At 36.0% G+C, this 20088-nt stretch overlaps 1 protein-coding gene across 1 annotated transcript in view; it reads right to left on the bottom strand.

The window, feature by feature from the left end:
- The window catches only part of CUL3 (cullin 3), a 56047-nt gene that overhangs the window by 12561 nt on the left and 23398 nt on the right, over positions 1-20088 (bottom strand). The window contains exons 3-10 of the mRNA XM_080604405.1: positions 18337-18450; positions 11342-11502; positions 10067-10181; positions 8492-8720; positions 6743-6888; positions 3743-3919; positions 2496-2666; positions 922-1029 (exon numbers count right to left, since the gene is read on the bottom strand). Coding sequence (XP_080460531.1) covers positions 922-1029; positions 2496-2666; positions 3743-3919; positions 6743-6888; positions 8492-8720; positions 10067-10181; positions 11342-11502; positions 18337-18450 — 1221 coding nt within the window. The remainder of the gene's footprint in view (positions 1-921; positions 1030-2495; positions 2667-3742; positions 3920-6742; positions 6889-8491; positions 8721-10066; positions 10182-11341; positions 11503-18336; positions 18451-20088) is intronic.

Genomic DNA, 20088 nt, shown 5'->3' on the forward strand with positions numbered 1-20088 from the left:
CTTGAAATTCTTATTTTAACCATCCTAGAGGGAAAAAAATCATTAGATTGTAAGAACTAGAAACAGTAGTAAGGATGCCCATCCACAAAGTCCTCTATACCTATACATATGTGCCTCCACAACCTTTTTTGAAAGCACTTTGAGAACATTTCTTCTACTCGTGATGCTTCACAGTATGCTGATGAGATAGATTTCAGCTGACAGCTTCAAGACAACAAAAACTTCAGACCCCCTTGCACAACCAGAGTCACTGTACATCCGTGAACACTTCTCTGGCATTCAGATTTCTGAAACTGATTTAAATATGCTTGAAATACAGACTTACTTACCTGCAGGCAAGGAACTACTTGGCTATTTATTATATATTATTAGGCACTACTAAGTGTCAGCATTAAAAAAATGTGTTTAGAGCAAGCAAACTGGTATCTTGAAATAGAAGTGAAATATGAAGCTTCAGAGGTCCCCACTGAGCATAAGGGCAGCGTAAGGGCTCAGGCTGCATGGGATAGCTAACAGAACACTTACTGACCGAACAGTTATGTCCACATCGGCCAATTTGAATCAGGCAGCACTTCTGCGTTTAACAAAAGCCTTTACCGCGTCAGGAGTGCCCAGACGGGGACGGCAGGTGTGTCGGACCCCCGCAGCAGGCACCCGGGGCGGCCGGGCCCGGCGGGAAGGCGGCCGGAGCCCCGTGAGGCGAGCGGCCGGAGCCCGCCCCCTGCCGGCCCGCCCCGGCTGGACAAGCCCGTTCAAAATGACTCGTCTATTTATATGAGAAACACTAAGAGAAATATAAATTGAGGATGCTAACCAAATCCGTATGAGTATTCTAACAAATAAAACTTTCAGCAGGGCACGTGGCCTTTTAGCTTTTGTACTGAAGTAAAAGGCCAAGTACCCAGACCGCTGCGCTCTTACCCCGGTCGTCTGCAGATGTTGCCTGAACTCATCCATCGTCGTGTTTGAGATGCTCATGTCCCTGAACATGCCTTCCAGTTTAGACGTGAACTGACATCCACATTCAGTCTAAAATACAAAAAATAAGACTTGTTGTGCCAGCACTATGAAAAGAGATCTTCCGATTCACCAATACTCTAGAAGAAAAGAGCTAGTTTATAAATCTCATAAAAATGCTATTTCTGTACATTTGGTAACCAGGACCCTAGTTTTCATTACTTTCAAAACTTAAAAAAAAACAACAACTACACCTCATTTATTCATATAAGGATTTAACTAATCATACACGAATTGAAACTTTTCTTCCTTCCCCTTTCTCTCATTAATGTATTATGGTATGTTTTCAGTATTCCTATCTCATCTTAAAAAAAAAATCAGTGAAAGCTTATCAGACCAAGGTATACGCTTTCACCTCCTTTTTAGCATGATTCTGAAAAGAAAAAATAAAAATTGTTATGTGTATCAGAAAACAGGTTGTTTTAAGTATATATAAATTTCAAGGTTTACTGCAGATTACAAAGTGAGATTACTAGATCTTTTTAGAATCAGGGACATATGCATATATCAATACACGTGCACAAACATATATTTACTTCACATATACCAGACTTCCTGCATATTTCTAGAACAGTTTTATGTATGTGGTAAAGGCAAATGTTATCTTCAGCATTCCAATCACTGGGCAAATTGTGAGAAAAGAACGCAGTCTCAGTCCATTTATTCATCTTGCACCTGTGTGCCCTGTACTTTCCAAATTACCAGGTAAGATGTGGATAGGTAATTGGTAAAGAATACTGATAATTTGGAGAAATCTGATGCAAAGAGATTTTATTTAATGATTAAAATATGAGGGTCAAAACTGAGAATCAAAGACGTTTGATTCTAGGATCAAATCAGTCAGGTGCAAAAGTCCCCTAGGCACTTAAGACGCCACTTAGAAAGAAGTTGCATTAGAAGTTGCTTCAAGGATTGTCAACCTTCAGGGCTTTACCTTCTTCTCCAGGTCTTGGTCACTCTTATACTTTCATGTAAATTGAATGAAGAGAAATAAGGAAGATATGTTTCTAGACACTGGCTATGAAGATTTTTTTCAATCTATCTCAAACTACGTTTAATGAAAAAGGCATTGAGCATTACTACTAGCCTGCAGCAGAAGGTAAAATTTAACAAAATTACATGCAATCAAAAGAAATCCACTGTCAATAACAGAAAATCTACAACACAGCAGAATCTTGTCTTCAAATCAAGTCAAGATGACAACTGTTATCTCTTGCATGGAAATGTTTTTTTAATGAATTTTGAAAAAAATTATGTTTGTCTTCAAGATTGCTCTCCTATCACAGGTACTTTCCAGTATTTCCTTCCTTTTATTTCCACATAATCTTTCAGAAAAAACTTTTGTTTTCTGTTGGGGCTGTAAAAATCAAATCTGTATTTAACACCAAGATGAACGTTATGTATATATCCCTTATGTAAACCAAAGAAAGCATGTTTAATAACTAAATGAAACAAAATGTACATAGGTATTACCTTACCTTTAATTTAGATATCATATTTTTCTCAGAGTCATCTGAAACACTCTTGTTTGTGAGAAGTCTTCTTGCCAAGTGCTGTTTATAATACCGTTCAAAAACATCTTTCTCTTGCATAAACCTAAATAAAACCATTGCCTTATCCAAGATAGTTTCTACTTCTTGCTCTGTTAGCTGTAAAAGAAATAATTTGCTGGTTTTAGTCTTCCAGTACAAATGTCCTCTACAATCCAGATACTTAAAACAATTCACAGCAAGTATATGGCTTAACAATAGCCTGTACAGAAACCAACAAAACCAACATGTGAATAACAGAGCCAAAAGAAGAGGGTTCAAAATCAATAAAAGGAAGAAAATTATAAGAGAAAAGCAATTGTAAGGGATTGAGAAGCAATGGATGGTTAAAATACCTGGATAAATACAGTGGAAGTTCCTGGATAAACATAAATTTTGAAGTAAAAAAAAAAAAACACAGCTAGAAACCATTATTAGCAGTATGAAAAGTTAGCTCAGAATGAAAAACTTTAAATTTTTTCATTTTGCAAAGCCTGACTAGTGCTACAACAAATAAAATGATTACTTATTTTTATAAATAGAATTTACTATTTCATCCCCAAAACCTAAGATGCATGCAATAATATTCATCGTTATTCAGGGCCACTGAAACCTCAGCTAAATCACTGTGTCCAGTCGGGGGTGCTGTACCTCAAACAATTTAAGAAAGAAGCTATGAAGTAAGACTAAAGGAAAGAGGAGTACTTAAGCTAGAAGAGACCAATGTGGTAATAGTCCTCTGATATGTGAAAAAAGTAAAGACCGTTTTCCCTACCAAGGGGCTTAATTTGCAAGAGAAATTATTAGATATTGGGAATAACTACTGAACTATAAATATATTTAAGGCACTGAACAGGTTTCCAAGAGAACTGCATGATCTATTAATATTATTTTATTTTCACTGGAGTAACTGCCAGAAGTAATTTAAGTATAACTGCTTCAGAGATGGAGGACAAGCTACAAAACATCTATCTTGAGATATCTTTGTACCTTATGTAAGCTTAGCTTGCAAGTGTTAAGCACTCAAATGTATTATACAGGGTTGTGGTTTTTTTTGTTTGCTTATTTTCTAAAGGCAATGTTGCCTTTTACCTCAATATAAAAAAAATAAATCATTCTCATGGAAATACCTTAGTTTAATCTGATCCAAGTTTACAGAGAAAAGAGTATGATCTTTTAACTTAATTTATACTTACTCCCTTGACTCCTTTTTTCAGCTTATCATCAATAAATAATGAGAGGTACTCTGGAGACCTGGAGTTGAGGTTGAGGAAGTACTCAAAGTCACCCGCAATAGTCTGTTTGAAGAGTCGATCATTATTGAAAGATTCTTGAAGAAAGCGGTCAAACCTACTCTTCAAATCCAGTAAACCCTTTAAAAAAAAAAAGTAGAACATTTTCACTGATTTGAAATTGTATGCTGTAAAACAGTAACAACAGATGAAGTTGTAGAGAAGACCATATCTACAGTCAGAAGTTTTGCAATGCTGTCTACACTCTGCATCGTTTGAATCTATCTGAAATTTCATTTGTTTTTACATGTCCATATTGCAACAAATCTCTTGCTGTAATAGGAGGCTACTCAAAGATTAAGTTTTTAATCACCCTTTTTAAGCAGGCTGATTTACTGCATTTTAAATCAACAACTTGAAGGAGGAATTTTTGTACTTGTTAAGCCTTGTCTATGGTAAAATTGACAAAGTCACTATCCTAAATACAGAATATGAGAAAGAAGAGGATAGGTACCCATTATCTGTATCTCTGGAGCTACTAACCAAGTTTAAGCAGAAAACACGCCACAAAAATAGGTTAAGTCTTTTTATTTTTTTTTTCTGCCTGTAATTTCAATCCTGGGACACGTTCTGCGTTATTTAGCCACACGCTTCTTACTGATCTTTAAGAATCACTGTGAACATACAAAAACTAGATACAAGCAAGTGCTCTCCAGTTATCATAGCATGAAGTTCACAGACCTGAACTGAACCATTTCTTTTGAGCTAAAGCATCAGATATTTGACATCATTTTTCATGATTGCACCATTTAACCCAAAATTAAAACAACTTGGTGTAGAAAGGGAAAACATCTTAAAATCACATAAGCACCCTGCTAAGCGTAGATGATACACACAGAGTTTAGACATAACTAACACAGTATTCAAGTAAGAGGTACTGTGGGGTGGGGGTCAGAATTTCACTCAAGAGTTAAATTTATCATGGACAACTACTGGCCACACAAACTAGGTTAAATGATCAGGTTAAATGATCCTAGAGTCCTAGGTCTCTGAAGAGATTATTTGTGTGTGGTTACTTAAAGAAGCCATTCAAGAATTACTCAAGGAAGAAGTAATGTTTCTTAGGAACTCACCATCTCACTTAAAGGAATGGTCTTTAGACAGGCTAATTAATGCGTATTACAAATTTTAAATTCAAAGTAAATCCCACTATCTCTCTCTGTTTACCAAGGTTAGCTTATGTCTCCTCTCCAGGAGTACACGATCTGAACAACCTGGTGTTAAACAGGAGAAACTGTTAGTACCTTAAATTAAAACAGCATTTCAACATCCCTTCAAATTATTATAAGAAGTTTTAAATCTAATCCCCTGGCAATGCTTTTGCAATCATCTCACCAATGATGCTGAGGGTTTGGTGATGTCATGTTGTAGAAGCAGCGGTAGACTATGAAGACTGTATTTTTCTTGATACTGTAATATACCTTGTCTCTCTTCTTACTGCTATTTAAGTTCTTGAAAGTTTCAGATGAACATGGTTGAGATGAGTACGGTGGTTCCTCGATTCACAGGTATTTTTCTCTTCTTCCATTGTGTCAATGGAAATGGAAGCTAAACATGTTTGGGGTTTTAGCAGTAATCAAATATCAATCCCTTCTTGAGAATGTCTTCATGAGATGGTTGCGGTACATACTGATGGGCTGCACATGAGCTCTGCCAAAGCACATGCAATATCGTTGTAAGTCTTCAGCTTCATCAGGTATTCATCTTTGTGGCGGGAAACATTGATAGCATCTTTATAATTAAGAATTTAACTTTCTCAGCTCAATTTCTTAACGGACCCTTTTAGGTCCATCAGAATTTAAAGGGAGTGAAAATTACTTGAAAATAATCCAGACATTTATTTTCCACATTATTTGCGCCTTTCTAAAAAAAAAAAAATCTTACCACCACAAAAACTTAACAGCTTGTAGTCCGTAAAAACTAAAAAATTTCAAAGGGCATTTTCTCTTCTTTTTAGCAATCCTTGGAGAGGTGTTTCTTGTCCAAACTAGGTAAGAAGTTTGCTTCAGCATTGCCAGAAAATTGATAATCCAATCAAAAGTGTTTCGATACTCAAATGGCTTCTTATTATAGTAACCAGTTCTAGTAAAGTTATTGATTTCAAATAAAACAGACATAATAGTTATACAACATTAAACGCTTCTCCTAAGGACCAGACATAAGGACTGCAACTACATTTTAAAAAAACGTATTTAATGAACACACAAACATTTTTACATCAAGTATAAAACATCTTCAGTTATGAAACGTTTCCTTGAAGTTCAATGAACTCTAAAGAACATACAACCATCTTCTCAGAGGCTATGGGAGGAAAGAAAAGAAGACAAATGCTCCTGAAGTGTATTTTGTGATCTTAATAAATTAATGCTACACAACTTCTTAGTGAGATGGAGAACAACAAAGAAACTTTTTAATATGCAGAAGTGTTCGTCTCTCAGAGAGACCAAGAATAAAACTAAGTAATTTAACAAAGAGTGAGAGGTAAACGTTGTAAATCACAAGAATCTTGCTGTGAAGTACTGGATCAATAAATATCAATAGCTAAAGTTACAGAAAATTAAATGAAATAGATGCTACAAAGCTACTTGGCATACAACTCAATATGGAGGCAAATACCATTTAGGATAAATCAATAAGTTCCCAGGTGTTTATAATAATTAGCCTGAATATTTTAATAAGAGCAGGTATACCAAAAACACAAATAATGAGCATGAGCTCCCAAGCAACTTATGTAAAAGAAGTTCTAAACAACTGAAAAGTCAACACGTTAATGTTTTTAACAGAAGTATAAATGTAGCTTATTAAAAAACAACCCTTTTGAATCAATTTTAAGGTTTACGATATTAATCATGTTACTCTGGAGAACGTGGAAAAGACAGAAGAAAGTTAAAAATATTTAACTACCTGAATGTAGTCAACTGGATTCTTTCCTTCTCCCTCTTCAGAAACTAGTGCTTTGCCTTGCTCTCTCAAGTATGAGCTCATGCACTCGCACATTGTCTTCAGACCATTTGGCACACGGCTAAACAACTTGTACATGCAAGCAAGATCTGTAAAGAAGAATGAGATACTATGCAGGACACTCTGCATTCTGTACTTCTGTAACTCATTCATTTCATAGCAAAAAGAACAAACAGCAGAAGTTCTCCCACTTTAGCCATAAAAAGCATCTTGTAACAACAGCTCAGGCAGTTGAATCATCTGATGTCCCCTTTCCTCTACCCCTGAGAACACGCTGACTGCAGCAGCCACAGAAAATTAAATTAAAAACAAAGGTTGCATTCAGTTATCTAGTTGAGATTGTCTATAGTACGTCATCTGGTGTTGCTGATCCCCAGGCCCATTGCTTTAAAATACGGTGTGTTTTAAGCTTCGCTAGAACTATGTTTTGCAGTGGTATTTAAGAACATATCTTTCAAGGTACCATCCCAGTATCAAATACTATGTTGAAACAAATAGGACAACACTAAGATACTTATTTCTGTAAAGCAAAAAAATGGCACAAATACGAGTTTAATTCACACTTGTCTTGCTGAATTTAATTCATTTTGTCCTGAAAGAATACTCAGCCACATAAATTCATACTGTTTTGTTTCATGCATCTAAAATTATGAGAAGTGACTTAGCTTAAACCTGACTTTCCAGAAGAGAAATCCATCCTTATACAGCAAGTATTTCCTCTCTAATATTTAACTAAATCAAATCAATGCCCATAAAAGTTAAATTCTTGTATCTTACAAATACCCTTCAATATCCTTGTCCTCTCAGCCTGAAGCCTATCTTAACTGGATATTAAAGAAAAAAAAGTTAAGTCTGGTATCATCACTCTCCTTTTCAATAAAGGAATTCCCTTTTCTTAAAGCTAAGAGATTTGCTCACTTTGTCTCTCTGACTACCACCTAGTAATTGTGAAGCTACTTTAAGGAACAAAAGCCATTAATCTAAGCAGCAAGTCTGTTCCTTTTCTTACTGCTTTAGTATGAAGACTGATCTCTAAATATAGCTACTACAATCACTCTTCGTTACGATGCTGTAGAATCTTAAGATCTCTCTCTTTCCATAACTTCTGTTCAGTCGCTGCCTGTCCCGTATCACCCTGCACTGCAGAAAACCTTACCAGACCGACCCCTTCTTTTTCCACCACTCAGAACGTTTTTCATCCCTTAAGAAAGGAACAGATAACTTCTTCCTGCAACAAAGCCTTTTCCCCAAGAACTGGCTGCACAATACATTGATTAAATAAGTCATTTACTCTAGCACTTTTCAAGTAACATGCCATCTCTGACCCCCAAAGAACAAAAAAAAAAAGCAAAAACAAACAAACAAAACACAATAAAACACTTTGAATTTTGAAAGCTACAAACTGGAAGCACAAAAGGAATAAAACAGCTCATGGAAAACAGGCAAAGATCAGTACAAAAGATGAGTACTTTTCTTACTAAATACTTGACTTACCAAAAAAGAGAGAAACAAGTTAAAAATACAGTCTGTCTGAAAAGCCTCTGAAGTACCATTCTCAGATGTTCGCAAAAGAAAGTCACCAAAGCATTTTCAGAATTACATAGGAACATGAACTTTAAGCTCAGTTTATCCTATGTTTAAAACCAATAAGCAGTTTCGTAAGCATTTGTCTCCCATATGATGGGGTCTTACCTTCTGTCTTCCCATTTTTCAGCATATGAACTAGCCCAGAGTTCTCCATTTCCACTATAGTTTTCATATGCTTGGAAATAAGTTCCCTCTCAACAACTTTCACAATTGGTTCTTCTGTTGATTTATCCAGACAATGCATCACCCGTTCTATTTCTTCATTAATTCTAGCTTCTACTTTCTTTATATATACAGAAGCACTGTTTTCAGCTAAAAATTTCTGACTTTCCATCTGCGATTAACACAAATTAATATTTTAGATACTTTTTTTTAAGGGTGGAAAAAGGAAATGTACTGGTTATTTCAGATCAGCATTCATCAACAAGTTAAATCACACCCAGCATGTCTAACGAATGAGACTATTGTACCTCCAAGATTTACATACGCACTTCACACAAAATAAAGGTTCTAGGACACTTATTGCGTTACATACGTATGGGGATACGTGGAATATGAATACAGAACTTTTCATGCTAAAACAAACTAAACCAACCTAGTATCCAGTGACCAACAGGAGTTTTAGCTACAGGTCAAAAGAAAACAGAAAAGTGGGGAGAAGGAAAACGTAAAAATTCTTTTCAAATATCAGCTTGTGTCATATTTATGAGCTGTGAGGATCAACAGTTCTCATACTTGCTAATGACAATGCTGATCATACTATTTCATATGAAATCATTTTTGTCCACACTGGTCAGTGTAGTCTTCTAGAGAAAAGATTTTTTATATATATATATATATATATATTAAAAGGCAGAGCTAAGGAATGAAACTCAAGGTCATTTCTTTTCTTAATTTAACGTAGCACCAATAAAAAACAGAATGCAATGACTTTTGAAACTTGTGCAATGTAAACTTCTGATTTTCAAGGACATTTAGAGGTGAGAGAAAGGCAGTCATCCTGCATAAGAATCAAGAGACTGACAAATTATCTTACCTAGGTACCCTTTAACACACTTTTACAATTTCTATCAATGCACGATTAAACTCAACCACCATTCAACTGGCTTTTTTTCCCAGAAACAAACTCACCAAAACATTCAGGAAATATTTTAAATGCACTGTTTGGTGTTTGGTTAACATCTGGATAGCCACGCTGATGCACTTAATTACTTGACTCAGTTCATATTATCACAACATATAATTAAAAAAAGAGACTATGAAGGAAGCAAAGCTTTCTCAAAGGCAGTTTGACAACTAGTCTCTGCTCTCCATTCCCAACCTGCATCCACCTGAACTTTCCATACCGCTGGTATCTCAAAAAACCCTTTTAGATCCAGAGACTGTGCTTACAATGCGGAGATAGACTGAGCTGCAGGAAACAGCCCAACGCATACACAAGATTAGCATGATGATTACTTTACATGTTATCATGTATCCATGTCTCACAATTACATTTGAATTATAGTAATTCTGTTAAAATTAGTGTTACTTTTTCTCAAAGTTAGTCACATTTTCTTATTTCGTTTAACAGAAGTTGGCTTACTTTTCAAATAAATAGTGGTTGAAGTACCACCAATTCTCAAAATTCCAAGCAGTGACAAAAGCATTCCGAATATGATAATTACAAGACTGTTGTACCTGAAAAAATTCTGCAGACATCTCCAAAAACGGAGCCTCAAAGTCTTCTTCATAGACTGACCTTCCTTCAAGACCTAGAATCATTAACATCTGGCAAGCGTTTCTTATTGCGCCTCTGCCAAAAAGTAAGTTGTTAACAACTTGAGAAATCAACATGTTTACAAGATAGAGAGTACACAGAATAACAACTCAGAAGATTTCAACTTAATTAAAACATACTGATAAAAAATCTATCCTAAATCTGTTTGCTACAACAGGTTTTCCAGAAGCTTACAGTAGCAAGATTCTTTCTGTTCTAAACTAAGCAGTTGAAAATGTTTATTAAATATCTTAAACACAGAGATAGGGAAGCAGGTCTCAAGTTCTACTAACTCTGGTAACTATTAACAAGAATATATTTCACCATACGTGAAAATAATCAAGGAAAATGAAAATGACATATGCAGGTTTGAATTGAACAATTCAAAACAAATTTCTCTTCTTCTTTTAAAAGAAGTAATGAAAACATATCTGCAAGTTAAGCATAGAAACAAATTAATAAAATACACAAACAAAAGAACTGTATCCAGGAAAAAATTCCACTTTCTGGCAGTAGGGGACATTATACAGCTGTTGCCAGGAAGTATTTTTCTCTTCAAAAATTGCATGTTGGGCAATCACAATCACAGAACTGCAGCCAAAGTAGCATGAAGTTTACGTATCTCCACACCCAACAGCTGTCCTGAAACTGCAGAAGCACAAAAAAAAGCCTTGCAAATTTCAAGTTACTTCAGCTGCAGTATCTGAAGTGCGTGGTACAGAACTCCACATCTACAAATATGGCAAGAGAACAGGAGGAGAAGATTTTAAGGCTTGGAGACAACTGAACTACTAAGAAACACATGGACTAAAACATTAGGAAGGGAAACAAGGAAAAAACAAAACTCCAAAAAACAAGCAAAGCTAGAAGAAGACTGAACAACAGCACAGAGGAAATAAAAGATAGCAAGGGGCAGAGAATTGTCAAACTTCCACTTTATAAAAAAAATACTCTGACACACGGTGGTAACAGAGAAATTTAACAAAAAGTTTAATAAAGACCACAAATATTAAAAATGTTATTAATGTGCTTCTCCATCTACCTACTATGTTAAACTCTGGCACGAAGAAAAATATTTTTCCAGATTATTAAGCAATTTTTACTTAAGTAATGACTTAGTTGCATACGCTCTTGATTCACTCAAAAGTTGATAGGTATCATTTACAACAGAAGACAGTCACTTACAAACATCTTACCTGTCTACAACTTCTCCTTTCCTTTCTCTTGCAATCATATCCAGCAGAGTTTGCCGTAGATGATCCCTAATACAGCCGTAGCGTACAACTTGATCTCGAAAAATAATCAAACCCAAATTGTAGACATTCTCCACGTTATTTTGTTGCACATAAACACGGTCCTACAACGAAGGCATACATGACAGTGAAATTCTAAATTCATCATGCCCAGGCTATTCAAAATTGAAAGAGATTGGTCATATTTGTGCTGTACAGATATAATCAAATTAATCTTCTCTCCTTTCTTCATAAAAGGAAATTAATAACAATCTCAGAATCAGTCCCATTTTCAAAAATCTCATTTATATAGAAAGTCTACATTGTTCAGATTAAAAGGACAGAATTTATAACTAAAGCATGCCAGAACAAACCAATACCCATTCCATTTTTAGTTGGGGGGTAGGGAAGCCCCCAAATACTGAGAAAAATCGTGACATCATTTGAAAGAGGTTTTACTTTTCTACACAATCCCCTTCCATCCACCCCCTTTTCTCTTCTTTAGTGAGTAAGAAATCATTTTTCCCCTATCTCCTATACATACTCCTACCACGCCCTTCAGGTTCACAGTTCCTCCTCAATATTTAGTGAAATTTCCTGAAATAGCATCATTAGGTGAATTGAAGACAAAGTAAATCCAAAATAAGAATAGTTACAGTCAAAGCTCATGAATTGGTAATGTAAATTGATCATAAGGGCTTCTGTTGAACCCCCATTTAAAATTCGCTTCGATTCAACTTGAGCAAATATTTCGAAACTTTGTTGTTTCCTCAAAATCTCCTTGCCCTCCCCCCAAAAAAGAGAAAAGAAAGGGGAGAGTAGAAAGAATAAATCTATATTGAAATGTAAGAATTATTCTATCTTCCTACATAATCTCAATGTATCAGAAAGGTCAGGCTGCCCGACCATCCACTAGCCCTATACTACCACCCACACTTACAAATCCAGGCCGATGCTCAGAACACCATTCCAAGTCTGTACAGCGCAAACGCCACAGTACAGAGTTCACTGGGACTCTACTGAGCAGGTAACCATGAGTTTCCTATTACTCTTTGCAGAAATGCAAAAATTTCTCTCTTCTGTTCAAGTTTTGATTCATCAACCCCTTTTCTATTCCTTTCCCCCAACACATCTACTCTCTAGAAAAGCAGGAGTACTAATAAAGTTAACTGACAGGCTGAAAATGTGTATGTTCACTTAACATCTAGTAATGGGTAAGATCATTAAAACAACAAAAAAATTAAAGTTTTTACAAACTATTTCTGAGATGAACAGTAATGATTTTTTTTTTTCATTTCTGTAAGGACAATCCATTCTTCGAATGTAATTGTTCAGGTTGCTGCTGAAAATACTGCTTTATTACCATTTAAGCCTCAGGATGCTCATATTTGTAGAAGTTAAAAAGAGTTCTATACCCCCTTGCACATCTGCTTGCGACAAGGTTTTCTGAGAATTTACATGGCTAAAACAAAATAAATAACAGCAAATCAAACACTATAGAAAATTAAGGTCAATGATGGAATGGGAGTATGAACTACTCATTTCCCCACTAGGTCCATCAATTAACTTCTTAAGTGCTTTACCACACTCAGAAATGAACTGTAAAGTTACCCATACACACAGAAAACTAATTTTTTTTTTTTTAAACAAAAATCATGCTTCAGACCATGGAAAAAAAATTACACAATTGGAAGTTCATAGAAGTTCCTTGGAAGTTCATACAAGTTCCACAACTGGAAGGAATCAGAGGGAATAGATCCTACAGCCTTTAGTATTTTAGCAGCTGAATGTACACGGAAATATTATCCATGCAGGAATTATATAACAGATTGCCTCCTGATAACTAGATGAAAGTAAAATATGGAGTCCATATTCAGGAATGATTTTGCACTAACACCCTTCAGACAGGCAGCACTTAATTTCAACGAAGCCGAAGGATGGGAACAGATCAGGCATACATACATACTCCGTGGTTCATGAAGCAAGCAGAACCCTGCCTCAAACCAAAAAGTTTACTCAGTTTGGTCTCAAGAAGTCAGTTCAGTGACACATGGTGGTCTAGATCCTTAGAATGTTATTGGTTTTCATTTCTTCCTGCTATTCAGGAAATAATGTTATTTATTTTACTCCCTTACTTCCCCACTTACATCCAAGAACAAAAGTAAATAAGATTCTGAAATAAGACAAGCTTAAACTACACTTTTAAAGAGATGAAAGACAAAACTAAAAAGAAGTGCCTAACACACTATGTTAGTATGTATTCTTTCCTCCACAAGTTATTTCCAAAGTATATTCAGGCCTCTGAAGCACAGGCAGCAGGGTATCAAAATGGATTAAAGCAATGGTTGTGACTCATCTGCATAGTTTCTGTTGTGGCAGCCCGTGCTAAACACTGCCCTTATGAAATGAAGTAGTAGCTGCGCTAGGAACTTTTTTCAGTGTAACAGCAATGCCTCTTTAGTAAGCCAGACCACTCTACAGCACCCAAACTAAGTAACAGCATTAATGTTTCTGATACTGCGGATTTGCTCTCTCTTGGTAACAAACCCTTTTATTGTTTACTGGAAGCTCTCCCAACCTACAGAAAAATAACCTCGGAGACAGGAAACTTCATTTGGGAACAGGTTTGACTGACAAGGCTACATGCTACTGAACAGCAATCACTTCCCATGGGGAGACGCAGCAGGTGCTTAAAAGGTAAGAATAACTCTCAGGAGACAAGGGTGGAGTTTCAGACGGCAATTATTCAGAAACTACAGTGCTGCTTACACTGCAGAATAACTCTGATCTCAGCTGAAACAAGTTACCTACTGCACATCATCAACAGCCACATTTTGCACCACCTCTGCACAGATGCTCTGCCTGGATGACATTCAGCCTTTGGACGCCGTTGTATACAGTAAGCGTCTTTAATCCCAGTTCTGAAAATAAAACCACCACTTCTCCCTACCACCTCCTGTGTGAGCCACAAGCAATGGGAGTCTTATGTCCCGAGGTCACAACCTGCACGGCCGACCAGCCACTGCTAGCTTAAATCAAGGCACCGGCTTCATGCACTGCGCACGAGGGGAATATTCCTCAAAATACACAACTGCATTCACAAGAGCAATTGCTCATTTCTGACACAGTTTACCACCTATGCGTACGCCTGTATGCAGCTAGAGGTGTGGCTGCTGTGCTTACATACCTGAAATTGCTTTAAATTTAGCAAGTACAAGTAGCAAAGAAGGGACACCAGAGAATCCAGTACAGCCCAGTTTCTGTACAATGTTCCAGGAATACTCACACTCTTGTAAGTTAAAAGACCAAACAACTAACTGCATCTCCACTGCTACGGTTGCATACAGCAGCTAAATGAAAACTGTTGTAGGTATGCTTACCTAACACCACAGCCATAAGCAAGACTGCACTTCGAATATACGCAAACACAGTGCATGACTTCACTACTGGAACGTCTTAGTTCTTAGATTAGTTAACATCTTAGAACTTCACTTCGCAATGATGCTGCTTCACATGACTTCACTACTTCAGTGCTCACTGCTTGTGCAGACACTGCCACGAATTCACAGTGTGTGTTACATCTACTCTGGCACTGACTATTGTAGCCTAGACACAAGCCGAAAGGAAGAGTGCTAGTTCACAAATAATACAAAAAACAGTACAGCTATGTATACGTGAAATTCCATCGCAGAAACTGGAATATCTCAAGAAACCTAGATTTGCCTTCATTGTGCATTTCCAGGTTGCAAAACCTCACACTAGAGCTACATTATATAGCAGACATGAAAACAAGCAGACTTTAACACAAGAGACAAGGTTATAGTTTTTTTTTTTTTCAAATGCAATTGCAATGCAAGCTTTACAGTGTCTTGAAGAGGAGGTTCTGAATGTAAAGGAAGTTCTGCCGTAAACCTCAAACTGCAAAGATTCTAAGTCTACAAATGAGTACCATAATTATGCATAAACTACAATGTTACAAAACATACTTTTCTAAAACGACCCTATTGAACTCATTTTCATTTTAGAAGTGGCATATCCAAACAGAAGACAAGGATAGATGTGTGTTGGGCAGGTGTTTGCTTTGAATTATATCGTAAGTGACCTAATGGTTCAAAACAAACTGTAAAACAAACAGTATTAAAACAGATACAGCTTAGTTTAGGATGTACAATCACTAGGTTGAAGCAAGATTGTAAGAGAGTAAGATTAGAATTCAAGAGGACGTTAAATGTTATACTTTCACTGACGTCAAACTGTGGCTTCTTGGGTACCAATAGGTACATTTCCTGAAACTGATGGGTAAGCAATTGGGATGGCCTACAAAATAAGAGAAGGATTGGGTTATCCCTTATTATAAACATTATAATTGCATGTACTTCTCCTGACAGAACACAAGCATGTCAGTTAACAGTGCCTGGTGACTGTGTTTATGCAGTGATTTGTTTTATCTTAAAAACAAACAACAACAAAAAGGCCCACATTTTTATTTAAATAACTTTAGCTGTGCATGATTGAAGACACAAACTACTCTGGCATAAGAACATTGCTATAAAACCACATTTCATTCAGACTCATCCCATAGAATAGCAAGACTTGCTTTATAAAGTGCTTTATTTTAGAGCAGTAAGGTCTTATCTTTAACAGATGTCCCTCCATCGTATAATTTTGTGGTACCAGCAGCTTTTTCAAGCTTTTTGAATAAATGCATACTTAAGACTTGAAGTTTCCTGCTCCTAATCTCATTCTAATAAACAGAATTATGTTGACAACAGGATGTTCCAGAGACAAAAGTAAAACTGCAAGTCTTTGAGGCCTGTCCAATTTTATACCATACATTATGCTTCAATTTGTATCAAAGTGTGTATTTTCTCTGAAAATGTGTCCTATGCTTCTCCAATTCAAAGAAAGGGCCAGAGTCTGCCCATTTTATCAGCTCCCTGCTTTAGATAATTCTATCTAATAAAGATTAAATTAATAATCATAAAGCCATGTTATATCATAGATAGTTAACAAACACACATAAGAGCTCCTGAAGTTTGAGAAGTTTATAAGCGCATTTTGAAAAAAAATTATTAACATTTACTCTTATACTATGAAAATATTTACAGTAGATGTATCTGTTCTGTTACTTTGGGTCTCATTTAGGTACAAGGTAAAAGCCTATAGGGAGACAAATAGTTAGTCAAGTGGAGGCCTCAGCAGAACACCTACTTGAAATAATTAAAAACTCAAACAGCACATGAAAGTCTAATCTAAAACGACCTTCACTGGTAATTCCATGCTAGCTATATATTCCAGAGATATTTAAATTTGTTAATTCTAATTCATACAGAATAATAAAGTCCATTTTGCACTTCAGATCTCCATTTTCTGAAGTTCTGGTGGAATCCAGCATCTTCTGTACTGAAAAGGTAAATAGCACATGGCTAAAACATAGCAGGTACTCCCCTGGAAAGCTCTGGATTCCATAAAATCACAGAATGGGTTGGGTTGGAAGGGACCTTCCACTGGACCAGGTTGCTCAAAGCAGCATCCAAACCTGGCTCTGAACACTTCCAGGGATGAGGCTCCTTCTTATAATGTTTCTGGAAACTCACCACTAGTTTTGGTTGATTATTCTACTCATTAACCATTTTTCTGGGTATTAATTGTCTTATTTTCCATTTGAATTTATCCAGATGCGCTTAACAGCAATTGGTTTTTATTTTTCCTTCACTAACAGATTAGAGAATTCAGCATTTCTCCTAGTGAAGGCAATATATCTTCACTACACAAAATAATCTCTAAATCTTCCTTTTGGCAAGATAAGGCACACAGATCTAAGTGTCACTGAAGCGTTTTATATCCAGCCCTCTATATTTAGACTTGCGGTCTATTTCCAACTGAAAAAAAAAAGCCAGTAAATCCATTAAAAAAAGTTTGAGCTATGTAGCTGCAATAATTACTCAAAAATCTTTAGCGTTTAGTAGCTTATTAACCAACAGGATTTCTTCACAGTTAATTTAGATAGGTTCAGTTTCATACTGTGAGATCTTTAATTGCTGCAAGAACTTAATTCTGCTTGTTAAGTAGATAAGAGTATAATCTCAGTCAAAAATCTTTTTTGATAATAAAAAATGAAGCACTACCTTATCCCTCCCTGAGCAATACTGCACAAAGTACTATTTTTAGTGTGATATTTTGGAATAAGAGATTTTACATTAAAAAACAGTCCTCAACATGTATTTCTTTTCCTTCTGAAGTTAACCCTTTGGCTAAAAAGTGTATAAAAATATACTCTCCTGCACCCTCAGAGTATGCCCACCATTCTGGGAATTTAAACATACACGTACTATGTAAAGCATAACACAATCCAGATACAAGGCCCTCTCTCTTCAGAAACGACCGTTTCCGTTAGCTGTCAGGTTAGGAATGTCTTTTTTTCCCCCCCTTGTAAAATTACAACCATCCAACGAAAGATCATGTGTTCATCTATTCATGCTACTTAATTCTGTGCCAAGCTCTTTATGAACAGCAAAACATTCAGTTTGAATTCAACCCTTCCTGAAGGACACAAACTGCACCTAAGCAAAGCTATCTTCTTCACAAAAAATTTAAAGAATGACAAATGTCATTTGTGCAGGCTTTACACCACCATGCTTTCTACAGGAACAAACCACCACTAGGTGAATAAAAACGTGAAATTAACATTTGTAGCCTGCCAGAATCTTTTAAGAACTGCAAAATTCAACCAGTTTTCAAATGTTCTTTCCTAGCGATGAGAAAAGAACCACCTAATTATAATTTTTCACATACTTGTAATAATGGTCTCATATACATATGGAATTCAAAACAAGGGATTAAAAGAATCATCTTAAGACTTAAGCATGCCTTACTTTTATCCCTCCACCTCAATTGTTTACAGTTGTAAAAAAGCAAGTAAGCATCACATTAAACATGTAAAAAAGCAGAACACCCACCATATACATCAGAATGTCTCTAATCATCACCATTGCTGTTTGATGATCATTCCATGCTTGGTTTAGTGTCTGTAAGAAGTTGTTATTCAAGGAGTTTAACACATCTTCTCGCACCTGAAGTGAAAAAGAATATATTGTCATAAAACGAAGTCAGTTTCCCCTTCATCATTTAAATCTTAACAAGCTCTGCTTCAGAAAACAATAGTTCTTCTCTTCTGTGAACTCTGAATATCACAAACACGTTCATATTTTTCCTGGGTGCTGGCCAGCCCTGTATATACCCTTGTATATAACTTCAGGAGAAAAATAAGGCTTTATATAAGCATGAAAAAAAACAGTGTGAAAACAAGAGCAACAAAATAAACATGGATATTAAATTTCAAAGGAATATCTGAAATTTCAAATGTTAGAAATATTTTTATATAACTTCTTAAAGGTTTAATTTCCTATGCTCTGCTGTTTCAATTAACGTTAACTTTACTATCACAAGTCATTTCAGAATATTGGGAAGTACCAGTAGATGTTATAAGCAGAAACAAGCACAGGTAGAAAAATCAGACATGGTGACGGTTAGAGAAACAAGCCAAGAGAGCAGCAAATAGTTGCAGCAAATAGCAGTCCTGAAAGGAGACATTCACTCAGTAAAGACCAGACTCTTGTATTAATAGTCTGAAATTGCTAACAAGACTTCAGGGAACAAGAGAAAAATCATCACCATTTTTACTAACGCATTGTCTAGTTGATTTGTTCATCCCATCAACTTCAGGCTTTACTTCTTTCTGGTATTACTACTCCCTACTAATCAAAAAGAATATCTGGTTTTGTATTTTGATTTTCATGCAGCACTCATGTACTAACAGTGCTCAGGCTTTCAACTCCTGTAAAAGATAAACCTAATGTAAAAATACATATATATATTCCAGATTTAACAAAATGTGTGAATTGAATTTTGAAATAGCATAAAGAATACATCCTGCCCTCTGGCATTACCCCCAAATCATGTGAATCCACCCTCTGCTTTACGATAACCCCCAAAAGACACATACAGTCCAGACATGTAAATGAATGGCCAATAAACCTCCAGGAGTTAGAGTATGTTCAACTCCCAGCCAGCAGAAAATACTCATTTTTTTCCTCCTTTATAATGAACCTGTCATGGAAAAAAAAACCAACAACCAACAAATATCTGTTAGGAAGAAAACACAAAAGCAAATAAAAACCAAATAATCAAGCAAAAACAACCTGGTACCTTTTAAAGGTCAAAAAGTTTGTTGTTTAGTTAAAGCTGACTTCTAGCAAACAATCTGTACACATCCTCCATACAGGATAAAACAAATCTAGTTTTACTTGTAATAATGACTTAAAATCAAAGTTTTAATACAAATTCGGAGAAACCTTTTCTCAACCTTACCTCCAAAAGAGGAAAGTCAACAGGCTAAGTAGGTAATAAAGAATAATAGAAGTAGCCTACGGAACTCTAGGCATGCATGCAAAGATGAGGGACATCCTTTTAGAAGGACCCTCAATGGTGGTAAGTGCAAATGGGGTATAGCTTCAAGTTCTTACAGCCCAGTAAAGCCCTATCGACACAGCTGGATTTTTGTGTAGCTCTATGCAAGCCATCGTGGTAAGAGAGGGGGACTGAAAAGAATGCTCGAATTTGTACTTAACGTGTAAATGGTTCAATAAATAAAGGGTTATAGAACTGCTAAACGCTTTTAGAGACGGCTGCCTTCCAAATAGACAGTTTGA

The sequence above is a fragment of the Anser brachyrhynchus genome (genome assembly GCF_964034855.1).
Source record: "Anser brachyrhynchus genome assembly, chromosome: 9".
Taxonomy (NCBI): Eukaryota; Metazoa; Chordata; class Aves; order Anseriformes; family Anatidae; genus Anser; species Anser brachyrhynchus.